The sequence below is a fragment of the Coloeus monedula genome (genome assembly GCF_965178545.1).
Source record: "Coloeus monedula genome assembly, chromosome: 13".
Classification (NCBI taxonomy): domain Eukaryota; kingdom Metazoa; phylum Chordata; class Aves; order Passeriformes; family Corvidae; genus Coloeus; species Coloeus monedula.
This window is the reverse complement of record NC_138793.1, coordinates 16,193,395-16,206,446: the sequence shown is the minus strand read 5'-3', so window position 1 is coordinate 16,206,446 and position 13,052 is coordinate 16,193,395. Positions and strand designations below refer to the sequence as shown.

The 13,052-nt window shown below is 43.1% G+C and overlaps 1 protein-coding gene across 1 annotated transcript in view; it reads right to left on the bottom strand.

Moving 5' to 3' along the window:
• CDYL2 (chromodomain Y like 2) overlaps positions 1 to 12,091 on the bottom strand; it is a gene marked incomplete at its 3' end in the record, with an annotated part of 55,133 nt that extends 43,042 nt beyond the window's left edge. The window contains exon 1 of the mRNA XM_082290303.1: positions 11,988 to 12,091. Within this exon, the coding sequence (XP_082146429.1) occupies positions 11,988 to 12,011 (24 nt within the window). The 5' untranslated portion in view covers positions 12,012 to 12,091. The remainder of the gene's footprint in view (positions 1 to 11,987) is intronic.
• Between the last annotated feature and the right edge of the window lie 961 nt (positions 12,092 to 13,052).

The window sequence follows — 13,052 nt, the reverse complement described above, 5'->3', positions numbered from 1 at the left end:
TTGCTATCAGTTCTTCTGTGAGATCTAAGGCTTATCACACAGCTCCTCTGCTAACCCTGAGGCTTACTTCTCAAGTACTTTCCAAATCTTGAATAAGTGATATATCAACTACTAAATACCTGTAGGCAATCCCCAGATATCCCCTCAATGCCTGTGAAAGTGTACGTATTTAAATGCACATCCAAAACATACCTTGGTGATTTCTCACTACTAAACAACATCCCTGGTGTCTAACCCAGAACTTGGAAAGACCAATTGCCATTACACTGCAACTTTTAAGACGCTTATTATCGTGGAATGGCTGCCTTTTGGTGGTAGCAGGAGCAACAGCAGCTGCACATGAGGTAAGAAAGATGTTTAGGGAAAGTTCTGTTAAATCTGTTCTGAGCTCCACAAATTCCTAGAATTAATAAGGGAATCCGAACATCTTACAGAAGTGTTACATTAAGGCAGAATTTATTTCAGTTAAGTAAAGGAATTCTGCCTTGTGGCTTGGGGATTAAAAAAACCATTAAAAAATATTGTCCTTGGTTTATCAACTGTCCTTTGGACACGTATCTTCAAATGGACTGTAGAAAATCAAGGGTTGTGTAACCTAAGATATACCAGCAATGCAAACTGCATAGCCAAAATAAAAACTATATGTAAACTACATATCTTATTGATCAGTAAGCAAGACCTTTTTTTCCCTGTAAACTAAATAGGCTACAAGATCAGCAGTTAATAGCAGGGGAGGAAATTGCATCATTCATGGTACGAATAGAAGGTTCAGTTCATGTTAAAAGGAGACTTGCCTTTCTCCTAAACAGAGCAGGTTGTCAGTGGTGTTTGACATGAGTGGATGAAGCACAAAAACTAACAGCAGCACAGTTGCAGAACAATTCAAATCACAGCCCACAGCAGCTTGTCAGTAAGTGGTCACCCTGTGCCACTGCAATATCTGATACTGCTTCTGAGAGGCACTCACTAGAAATACTGAAAGTGATGTCATGTCAGAAAGCCAAAGCACAGGAGGGTCAAACAATGCAGGAAAAAGATCTGTCATCCTTTGTGGTGCCCAGGACAAAGCTGGGGAGATGCTATTCAGCTGGGAGAAAGAACAGTCTTCCATCAATTCTGGCAATTTCTTAATGCTTCCTGAGGCAGCAAGAGGCAGCTCATAGGAGGTTATGGACTACAACTGCTAGTCCACATGTTGAGCCATGCTGCTCTTCAATGAAAGCACATTCTCAGTTTAACAAAAGACTGATGAGAATAATAATGCAAAGCTTGTGATGTGTACAAAAAAAAAAAAGGGTGTCTTCCTTGGAGCTTGTAATTTTTATTATCTTGATCCATTTGATAAATGCCATACAACAGACTGTTCACATAGACCTTAGTCAGCAGGAAGAGATGACAAGGACACCTTGGCACTCCTGCTTTAACCCATCACCTGATGCAAGTGCATGGGAAGGGCACTGGAAGTCATTTGCTGCTGGTGAAAAGGCAGTGGATGAGTCTCCTTCCAATGGCCTCCAAATGCTGAGTGAGGACATGGGAGGAGCAGAGCTCCCTGATGCTCCTTCGTTCCTTCAGGCCACACAGGCAGCCCGCTTGGTCTGTGACCAAATGGATATAACACTGTCAAGTTCTTCATCATCTCTACCATCTCCTTTTCTGACTGTTGTAGTACATTGGTTCTGACTTGTCAGCACAGTAGAAAAGGATGAACCAGTGCTAATATTTAGTGAACACAATAGTGGAAGCTTTTTTCTCAACTTTTCAAATTTTCAGGTTGTGAAAAGCTTGAGTTTATGTGCCTGGACTCTATTACAGACTCTTACTTCCAGTTACTGTAGACAAATCATACAGTTCTACTTGCCCCTCCTCAGCCAGTATTTATCATTCCTTTAAGCACTTCCAGGTTATTTCCACTGGAATCATGTGAAATCATTTTGGTACATAAATGTAGTTTTCCCTCTAATTCCTAGTACTTAATTTGGGACCCAAAGCTTCCCTCCTCCTCCCTGTATAGATTTTGATATGAGTCATATTCCTATTTAATTTGAAATAGGAATTTGAAATATTTCATTTGAAATTTCATAGCTTTACTGCTGTGTTGCACCATTGGTGAACCTAGAAGTTTGCTACCTCCTCTGCATATGTAGAGATAAATTCAGTCACTTCACATCAATGAAGGCCTTCCCATGCTGTGCCATCCTAAATTCATGCATTCCCATTTGCACTGCAGTCTGCTACTCCTCCCTTACATTAATCACCAAAACACTTTGTGATCAACATCTTTGCAGTTTCTCTCAGAACCCATTTACAAGCCCTGTAAGCATTACCGTGGCTTTTCCTTCCATGTGAGCCCTACTTCTCAACATTTTTCCAGCACCTTTCCTGTCAAATTTCCTGTGCTAAAACACCTGAAACCTATCACAAAAGATTTCTGGAAGACAAATTCATTAGGTGTATTAATGTCATTTCATATTTTGCAAAACTGTCCCTTCCCCAAAAACCAAAAAAATATGAGAGCAAATTTCAACTGCATAACATTTAAAGGCAAGTCCATTAGCAGAGTCAAACAAATTTTACAAGGTAGTCTTTTAAAAAACTGTGCAATGTCACACTTTATTTTAAGATCTCTCGTACTACTAAGAATAATAAGATACATGAGCAACGCTCTCTCCGTTGTTGCAGTGACTGCCAAGTGATGTCACAAAAAAGTTCATTGTGTATGTGTGAAAGAATTTGACAGGTCAGGCTGGTCAGTTAGAAATTAGACTGTTTATATATCAGTATATTAGTAATCACCATTTCTGGAAAAAATCCCCAAACAACAAAATAACCACTTGATGGGTTTGTTAAAAGTTAGTGGCTTTTTGATGTATATTCAGGTAAGGCAGATACTGTACATACAATTCTGTACAGTATTAAGGAAGCCTATGAATACTATCCAAAATCATAAATGTGGGAAAGCTGTGGATAAACCCTTTTAGATGCTGAAATGCTTTTCTTGTAGGAGAAACCTGGTTTTGTTCATCAGAAAAGTATTATTCCATTAACGTAACTTTCCAGTAACATTGACTCAATCATTTGCCTCATGCCATGCATTTACTGGAATGTTTTCTAGTTTATCTTTAACCCTTTATCCCCAGTTATTAAGCAGAGCTACAACAAGGAGACAAAACTTCATTTTTATTACATGTTTGATTCAGTGTTCAGTTCACCTCCTCTCTTCTACTCTTTTGTTTGCTTCTACCACACACTGCAACTTGTTAGAAGTCTGAAATAGGCTGTCCTGGGCAGAGGTGGAATCACCATCCTTGGAAGTATTCAAAAGGCATGTGGATATGGCACTTGGGGACGTGGTTAACAGTGAACACGGTGGTGCTGGGTTAATGGTTGGACTCAATGGTCTTAGAAGACTTTTCCAACCTTAATGATTCTATGATTCTAAATCTAGACTGTGAGGGCTCTAAACCAGAAACTGAACTCACTATTCTGATTTGTCCTTTGCTTTGTAAAGATATTAATTGACAAGGGTTAGGAATTAGAATACTAGATACAGCTTGTAAGGCAAGTGTGTTTGTGATCTCTGCAGACTGTATCAACACCTTAGTCAATAACCATGTTTGTTTAACGACTGTAGTAAGTACAAAACTAAGAACTGCCATACGAGGTCAGACTAAAGGTCCACTTAGCTCAACGTGTTGTATATTCAAATAGAAATTAGTACTGGATGCTTAGGAAACAGCATCTATAGAGTAAGTGCTGCCCTTGCTCTGCCCTCACAGCTACTCATGATTAGCAGTTTAAAGATTGGTTTGTGCTGAAAAGCATAAAGGGATCAATCCGCCAAGAACCTGTTTTACCATTCTTTGAAACCATTTACAATTCTGATTTCCGCAACATCCCATGGCAAAGACTTCCAAGATTTAAATACTGTGAAGTACTTCCCTTGTCTCCATCACTTGCCTAATTATTTCCTTTGCTGCATATCTTTTCTTGTGCAATGAGAAATAGCATTCATCTCTGACTTAACTAAACATCCCCATCTGTCTTTTCCATACCATTCAATCACTTCTTTACCCAGCCAGAAAGTTGTCATAAGGTGTCATTTCCCTGACAGCCACTCCATCCCCTGCAACACTGTGATGGCCCTTCTCTGCATTACTTCTAGTTCTGCATCTCCTGGCAGCAGGTGCAGTACTGCAGAGGTGGAAGCACCATGTTTCCCAGGGACACAAGGATGATAAGCTTCTCTTTCATTCTCAATTGCTTTTTTTAATCACATGCAAACTTCTGTTCGTCAGAAGTCTGGTCCCATGGACTGGACACCCATTAGGAGCTGAAACACATTTTCTGGTTTGGTTTCTTCGGAGGGGAGTGTGGTCACTGCTCTCCAAGACAATGCCGTGATGCAAAGAGAGGTGTGGCAACTGGGGCTCACAGGGAGATTCACTTCAAAAGCATGCACCTGATCCAAATTAAAATATTAACATGGACACACCCAGAAAACTTCCACAATGATTCCAAGATTTCTCCAGAATAGTAACAGCTTCTTCAGGGCTCATTTTTATGCATGTATAGTGAGGATTATTTTTCCTTTGATCATAAGCTTGCATTTGTAAACACTGAATTTCAGTTGCTGTCATTCAGCTCTTCACTGTCAACCTTTGTCTTGACAATTATAATAATAATAATCTAGAAATTATCAAGAGTAAATGTGATTATTTTCAAGTAGTTGATGACTCTGTTGTACAACACAGGTCCCAATACCAGTGTTTGAAACCTCTGTTCATAGACACCTCTCTGTAAACAAGGTAGTCTAAGAGATAACCAATCCTTCCGGACCATAGCTTGGTTTTGTTATGTTATCAGCTGCTCTTGTGGGGTCTTACAAAAAGGTTTTTTGAAAAACCATTTACACCAGCCAGAGTCATTCTTCTGTACATCTTGACTAAGAGATCTGTGAGATGTCCTATAAAAATGTTAACTGTTGTCCAAACCAAGACATGTTCACATGTATCTGCTAATTCTATTTATTTTGACAGGTGCTACTAATCTACATGCAATGGAACTCAGTGCTGCATAGTCCCTCATATTCCTTCTTAATCCATTGGGTATGAGGCACACAGAAGTAATTAATACAAGATGATTTCACGAAACACCAACAAAATCTAAATAAATGCAGTGAAGAGCCTGAAGGAAGAAAACATCCTCATCATTTCTGGTTTGCTGCTCTGAAGGAATGGGGTGCAAATTTTGGGGGTATTCTGTGAGACATCTAGGAAAGCCCAAGTAGGGGAACTGCTATTTTCAGACAGAAGTGTCTTTCTGACAGACGTTTTAAATGCTGGTTTTGTTTTAGTGTTTTGCTGTAGTCTTCTGCTCATACTTCTACCCTTTACCATTTTGTAAGAGTCAATCTAATTCCTCTTTTTGGTGAGGCATGAGAAGAATCATTCTTCTCTACACAGGTCAATCATATCAATTTCTTTTGAAAGCCTTTAGAGACCTAATAGATTTGCAGCCATGTTTTATATCAGGACTCATAATGAGATAGTATTGAAACAGTACTGTGATCTACATTTGCTCTGTGTAATAGAAGAAAACAGACTGAAGTGTATTTCCTTTTAGTATTGCAATACTACCAATGTAAAGTTTTAATAATAAACGAAGAGTGGGATATTGTAATTCAACAGGCAGAAAGGATGAATTTCCTTTTGTCAAAACCAAAATATTTGTATATATATAATGTTACAAACATTTGACTTTAATTATATTGTTCTAATAGTTTGAATGCAAGGAACAGCAAACTATTTATTAATATTTTTTTACCAGTGTCAAGATGCCAGTGCCATAAATGTGCTGCAAAAACTATCTGAAAATTATATGGATAAGAAGGAACAACAAAAAGGGATTCCACTGATGAAAATGCACAGAGCCAAGAAACTGTACTAATGCTAAAAGTCAAAAGAATGGACAAAGAAATGCTATTTACAACATAGCTGGCCAGTACAATCACTCCATTGATTAAAAAAAAAAAAAATAATTAGCCCATTTCTTTCAATATTAAACCACATTTAAATTTTGCCATTATTTGAGCTATCTCTCTCTAAATATTTTAACTTTCAGAAGCAATTACTAAACCATGAGTTTATTGCTGGATTTTAATATTCAATCAAAGACCAGCCCAAAATAAAGCACTGTATTTTTCATTAAGGAAGTATTAGAAAAAATGACACAATTTTAATCTTTTGATCGTTATGGGCAGTGAACCTGGACACTGAAGGGAAGGAAGCCTGTTCAGTTCAGTAGCTTTGGTGGTATCTTCACTTCAAATGTTCTGGCTTTTAAGAGTGACAAGGGTGTATTTCAGTGTCCCTCCCAAGCAGGAGCACACTTAAGACTTGTACCTTGAAGCAAGCTACACTTGAGCCAGATAAAACACTTTATCAAGATTGTAACAAGGAATCAATTGGTTTTTGGTGTCCCAAAATACACTCAGCAGTTTACAAGGTAAAGGAAGTTAGGCTCGTGGTAACAGTGACGCTGTAGGTAAACAAGACAGTCATTATGGGCATTGAAATGTTCCATATGCAGATCTACACTGGAATTTCTTAGTAAGACAATGAATACTGCCAGAGTTATCCAGGTCCACTTTTGAACCTCACTCAGTAACTTTAATTTAGAGAAGTCCCAAGACCTGGCCAGAAGGGACCTCTGGTTAATTCTTTGTTACTGTCTTTATACCCAAATTTATACTTCAGATAATTGCCCAGTTTAGGATTGAAGAATACAGTCTGCACTGCAAATCACACCACATTTGGAACAGAGTCCTGAAAATTTTCATCAGGCAACAAAATTTCTGGATTTCAACCAACTAAAGGTAATACTGCTTGGAAGTTACTTGATTTTGAGGACGGTTGTCTTCTAAACACTGATTTTGAGAATAGATCAATGATAATGTATTGATAAATAGCTGATTCTTCAAAATAGTTGTTAGTAAAGCTTTTCCACTAAAAAAAATGGAAAGGTGTTACTTACAGATGACCAAATCTCAGAGCTTGTGAGTGCCAGCTCAGTATTACTGAAATCAATGTTGCATACACAGTTTGCCAGTGTACAGAAGGAGTAGGTGCTTAAATGTTCTGTATTCCCCAAATCCTACTTCAAGCCACTGTTTTCTGCTTGTGAAGTCAGTGCTACTCCTTCACCACAGATCAGTTGTATCAATACAGAGGCTGATTTGACAAATAACAACCTTTACTAAAACACACCATCTTCTTCCAAGTCACCTCTGTCTTAGAAAATACACGTGAAATAATTAAAAAATAGATTTCTGCTTTTCAGTTCAATAAGCAGATTTTAAGTATGTATCTCTGCTAAAAAGTGACTCCATTGAAAGAGATGCAAGATGGAAAGCACAATGCTCAAAAACTTGCATTTCCTTGTAAAGCAAAGATGATTTTCTAAACCCTACATCTCAAGCCAAACCTTGCACTCAGAAGTTCAACCCTGTTCTCTCCCATCTGCATGTCTCCACATGTCATAGAGATTCAGCAGCCCAAACAGTGCCATTATTATCTTCAAGTTTTGACTTTGCTGGTACCTGAGTGCAGGTATAAATGGGAAATAACTGCAATTATCTGGAAGTACATTATCTTTCTGGTGGATCATGTGAGCTGAAATAAACTGCAGCTCGTTCTTACACTGCAGCATAAACAGACTAAGATTGAATTGAAACGTGTCATTGTGGTGGACATGCTCCTGTCCATGGGCATTGCATCCTTTCAGTAAGAAGATGCCATTTTAAAAAATGTCACTTTTCCCCTTTAATGCAATAACTATTGAGCTTTAAAGACCTGTTTTATTTTTGTGATCCAGAAATGCATACATGTTAAGATCCCTTCAGAGATTTGGCTGTAATCTTTAGATCATTTACCAAAGGTGTTGTAATACAATCTGACACAATGGTAAAATACCACTTTAGATTTCAACGTCATCACCCCTGAAGGTCTAATAGTGTTCATTGCATACAACCCCCCAAAATGTTAAATAAAAAAAAAGCATCGAGATGAGCTTAAAGAGCATCTCTGTGATACTGATAACCACATATTCATCAATAAAGGGGTTTTTATTGCAGTAAACAGGATGCTCTGGGCTACGAAAAAAGTTAGGAGCACTGTTCATATGGAATTTTTCCCCTCTAAAGCCATCTCAGACTTAAAATACCAGAGTCTGTGAGATAACTGTCTGGATTCAGATAATGTAACCAACTGTACATGGAAAATGAAAAACGTTACTTCAAGTTACTGACAACTTTAATGTGAATCAACAAACTTGGTATTTAAGAGTAAGTACGTTTCCCTTTCTGTCTGTTCCCCAAAAGAACGACCATTTCCTGTCAGTGCATCCAACAGTGTATTATGAAACACAAGGCAAACCAGTGCTGCCTTACTTGAAGGCTACTCTGAAGACCCTTTTTTGTCAGTCCTTTATTTTCAGATTATTATTTCTAAGGAAACATGCACCATAGGTCTTTAATATTTAACAGGTCTCCTCTTAGGAGGAAAAGCAAGATAAAAAAAAAGGAATATTCCATGACACTTTCACCCACTCACAAAAGCTTGAAATCATAAGCACGTGGAACTCAAGCAAAGCCAAACCATTATTTCATATAGCCTGAGAATTACACTAAAACACACACAACACTCTTAACTGGTAAAGGAAAAAAAAATGCACTTAAAAACTTCAAAACTAACACCTACATTTTACCATATAATGGAATAATTAGCTGTAAAATGTCTTGGTTCTAACACACAGGTCTAGAACTGACTACCAGTAAACACAGAACTCCTAATGGGTGTTCTTTTGCTTCTAGAATAAATTAGTACCTGTTTTACAGTCCTAACCCAAATGTTATAGGTGGTATTTCAGATGATTAAAAGCTATTTCTAACTAGAAAAAGGCACCTACCTAGCCAAACACAGAGGTTATTTTGTCTGTGATCTTTTTTTGCTTCAATATAAAGACAGTAATTGAATTTATCTTTAAGTTTAAAAGGTTGAAAAGCCTTTTAAAATAACATGACAGTAGAAAATGAATGAACTGACAGGAAAAATATGCACACCTATTTCCAAAACTTCAAAATTTATAGAAGTTTCTTGGGTGTCACCAAAGTATGATGAGTTCATATAGGCAATATATACACTGTACTTTTTCCATGTGCTCTATCAGGACTTCTATATTGTGATTGGCTTTATAAATAATTTTGCAGCCAGTACTAAATTCTCCAAATTGCAGAGTTAATTATTGGTCTTATTTGATGAAGTTCAGTAAGAATCCTTAAAGGATTTGGATATTACTAAGGAGTCAAAGAGGAATCAGGAGTGCACCATACCTTTGGAATGTCACCATAAGACCGAAGTTGTTTATTTACACCCACAGCCTCAAATTATTTCAAGGTAAAATCCTGAAACTGTTTAATGGTCATCCTGCGATCCACACAGTGTTTTACTAGTTCAAGACCTTGGACTGCTCTGAGGGCACAAAGCACTTAATCTCATGTGCAAACTGCTGTGGGACATCCCAGAGCTAAGAGCTTCTTTTTCATAAATTCCCTTGATGCAGTTGTTTTTTTGGGAAGGGGGAAAAGCAGAGAAGCAAAACTGATTCATTTTTTAAATGAGGCCAGTACCATCTACACAATTGCTACCTATTAGATATACAAACTCTTCAGCTTTCTAGACATTTCTTCTGACTTCTGTCAAGTAGAACTTCCCAGTGAAGATGCAAAATGCAGACAGATTGATAACTGAAGTCCTGCATGTACTTTTTGCCTCATGTCCAACATGTAGATGAAGATTTTACACCATGACCAGTTAAGGTCATTTTCCAAACACCTCACACAACGAGAAAGGAACAGCCACACCTCTTCCACCTACCTGATCTGGTGGAGACAATTCTTCCATATTGTACAATGATAAGCAAAAGTATTTCAAATGGAGTAACAAAGAAAGGAAGTGATTCAGAGGCTTTGAACCACAGTACCAAAAATTCACATTCATCCGTGCAAATGCCTGCAAAGAGACTGGGCCTAACAGTACCTGCAAACTGGGCTGTGATTCTGCTCTCTCGCAGAACACACCAGGTGACTACTCAAGCAACCTCACTTGGATGTCACACAGTGACACAGCCCACATCCAACTACCAAACATCATCGTCTTACAACACAAAGATCATAAAACAGCAGAATTTTTTAACGATGAGTCAGAGCTAAACCAGCATGGCTACCATTAGCCTAAGACATACTAGCTTTATTTCTTTCTATAACTAATCCAAACATCCAAATATAATTCAGACTACATGAGGCAAAGATCTTCTATGCATCCCAGAAACTACTAATACTAAAATTGTATTGCTAACATTTTGGGTCAAAGTTGGTCTTCACAGAACTCCCATTGGCTATTCTAGAGTCACAACAGCAATACAGCTGACGTACAATATCCTTAAAATTACAAAGTTAAATGACAGATACTGCAAAATGGGGGGGAAAGGTCAATGACACTATTCAGATCATCATGTACTTCCGATAATTTAGCACCACGTAGGAGAGTTTAAGTACTTCAGAGGAGGTCTGTGTCACACACAGTAAAATACCATCCTAATAGAGCAGTGTCATCCCTTAGCGATGACCTCGCTAAAGACTTTGAAAGACAATGACAAAGTGAAAACTGTCTACGTGAAACCTGTCAGATCCTGCACTTCTTGCACTTGAGACCCTGCAGCTGATCATCAAGATCATCAAATGGAGAATAAATCCAACCATGTCCAACCAACCACAGAAGCAGTTCCACACCCAAGCACACCCTGATGGTTGGCACACAGCTCCAGCTGGAAGGTGATGGTTTCTGTGCTAGCCCTTACACTGTGCACTCCAGAGAGCCTCAATACAAATGGCCATTTCACCAGGAAACGTGGAGCCTGAGGAGGTGCCCCAGACCAAGAAGTGTAGGACATCCAGTCATGTTTGGTGTTTTTACCCCTTCCACCCTGGTTCCACTTACTGGCACTGAATATTTCAAACACCCATGTCCAGTCTGTCTTATTTTTCATTTCAGCTTTCTCCCTTCTTCTTCTCTGGCGTGGCAAGAGTGGCTAGACTCGTTCTCGGTTGGGGCATTACAACTGGGTGCCGGAGGTCAAAATTCGGCTGGGTCTCGCCCACTGCCCGCCGGCTCCTTTTTCCCTGCCTGCCCCCGACCCGACGGCCGTCGCCCGATGCTGCCCCGCCGCTGTCGCCGCCGCCGCGGCCGGGGGGCAGCGCACGCCGGGCTGCGGGGCCGGGGGCCGCCGCCCGCCCCACCTCGCACCCCGGGCCGCCCGGAGCGGGGCCCCCGCCAAACTTTGCGGCCCGCGGGGAGCCGGGGCCCGGCCCGGCCGCCGCCCCCGCCACCCCCGCAGCACCCCGGGCAGGAGGTGAAGCAACCTGGCGCCGGCTCCTGCACTTTGCACAGCGGGCGCAGAGCCGCCTCCATCCCTGCGCCTCCCGGCAGCGCTAAGGCGCATTTTTTCGCACTAATCTGCACATTCAGCACGTCCAGAGCGCCTATGACTTTACCTGGACTTTCTCCACTCTCCGGGCTCATCACACCGCGATCGCCTCCCCATCCTACCGCTAACTCTCGCTCTCCTTCACTCCTTCCTCCTTCCCTCTTGCAAGGCCTGCTAAGATCAAGCCCGATGGAAAGTAGAGAGAGAAAGAGAAAGAGAGAGGCAGCGGGAAGGGAGGGGAGCCGCTCCATCCCTCCCTGCCCCCCCCCGGGCACACACGCCAGCCCTTTTCCCCCCACCCCAGCCCTTCCCTCGGCGATTTCCTCCGCTCTTCGGCAACTACGAGGGCTCGGCGGAGCGGCTCCGAATGCGCCCCCGCTGCCCTCGGCGGCGCCCCGGCCGGCGCCCCCCCCGCCGCCCGCCCGCCCCGCGGCCCCCGGTACCTCGTAAAGGTCCCCCGAAGCCATGCTGGGGTGCGGGACTGGGATCCTCCGCGCCGTCTCCCTCTCTCCACCTCTCCCGCTCCCCCACTCGCTCTCTCTGTTGAGTAAACTGTGTTTTGCAGAATGACAGGCTTTGGGGCTGGCTGTGCGCAGAATCAGAGGCGAGGAGAGCGGAGAGGCAGGCGGCGGGGCTGGCGTAACCAGCAGCAGCAGCAGCTCGGGCGCACAGCGCCGGGAGCCGCGTCTCCCCCGCGGCGGCGGGGCCGGCGCCCCCCGCCCTCCGCTCACACCCCGCCCGCCGCCGCCGCCTCCCTCCCCGGGCGGGGACCGGGACCGGGACCGGGACGGGTCTCCCCCGCGCCCTCCCTCCGGGAAAGTCCCCGGGCCGCTCTGACGGCGGCCTCCTCTCCCTCCTCCTCCTCCTCCCTCCGCCCCCCCCCCCCCGCCTCAAACTCTTTCCGCGGCCAAAATAAATAAATAAATAAATAAATAAATAAAATAAAAATAGAGGGGCGGGTGGGAGGGGTGGGTGCCGGAGCGGGCGCTCGGCGGGAGGGCCGCGCCGCCCGCCCAAGGTCACCACGGGGAAAGGCGGGCGCGGGGCCTCGGGCGGCCCTGCCGGCACCTTCCCGTCCCCCCGGCGCCGCGTGGCCGCCCCGCCGCCCATGGCCATCGCCGAGGGAACCGCGGTGGCCGGAGCGCCCGAGGAGCGGCGGCCCGGGCAGCGCGGCGGAGCTCAGGGACACCTCTCGCCCCCGCTCCCCGCCGGGCACGGCGATATCTCTCCCGCTGCCCCTCAGCCATTTTTTCAGGTTCGCCAGCCCGCTCGGGGATATGAAAACCAGCGGCCTCCCGCCACCTGCCCTTCACGTGGAGGCGGTGGCCGGAATTTTGGAGCGGCTGGGGAACGCGCGGCGACACGAAGCCATCGGCCATCGCCACTTTAGAGCTGTCCGTGTCGTTTCTCGGGAGGAAAAATGCCGCCCCATGGCCGCTGGCGTCCCCGCGGTGCTTACCTGAGAGACGGGGAACGTACGAAGGTGATGTCGAGTGAACCGGGCTGCA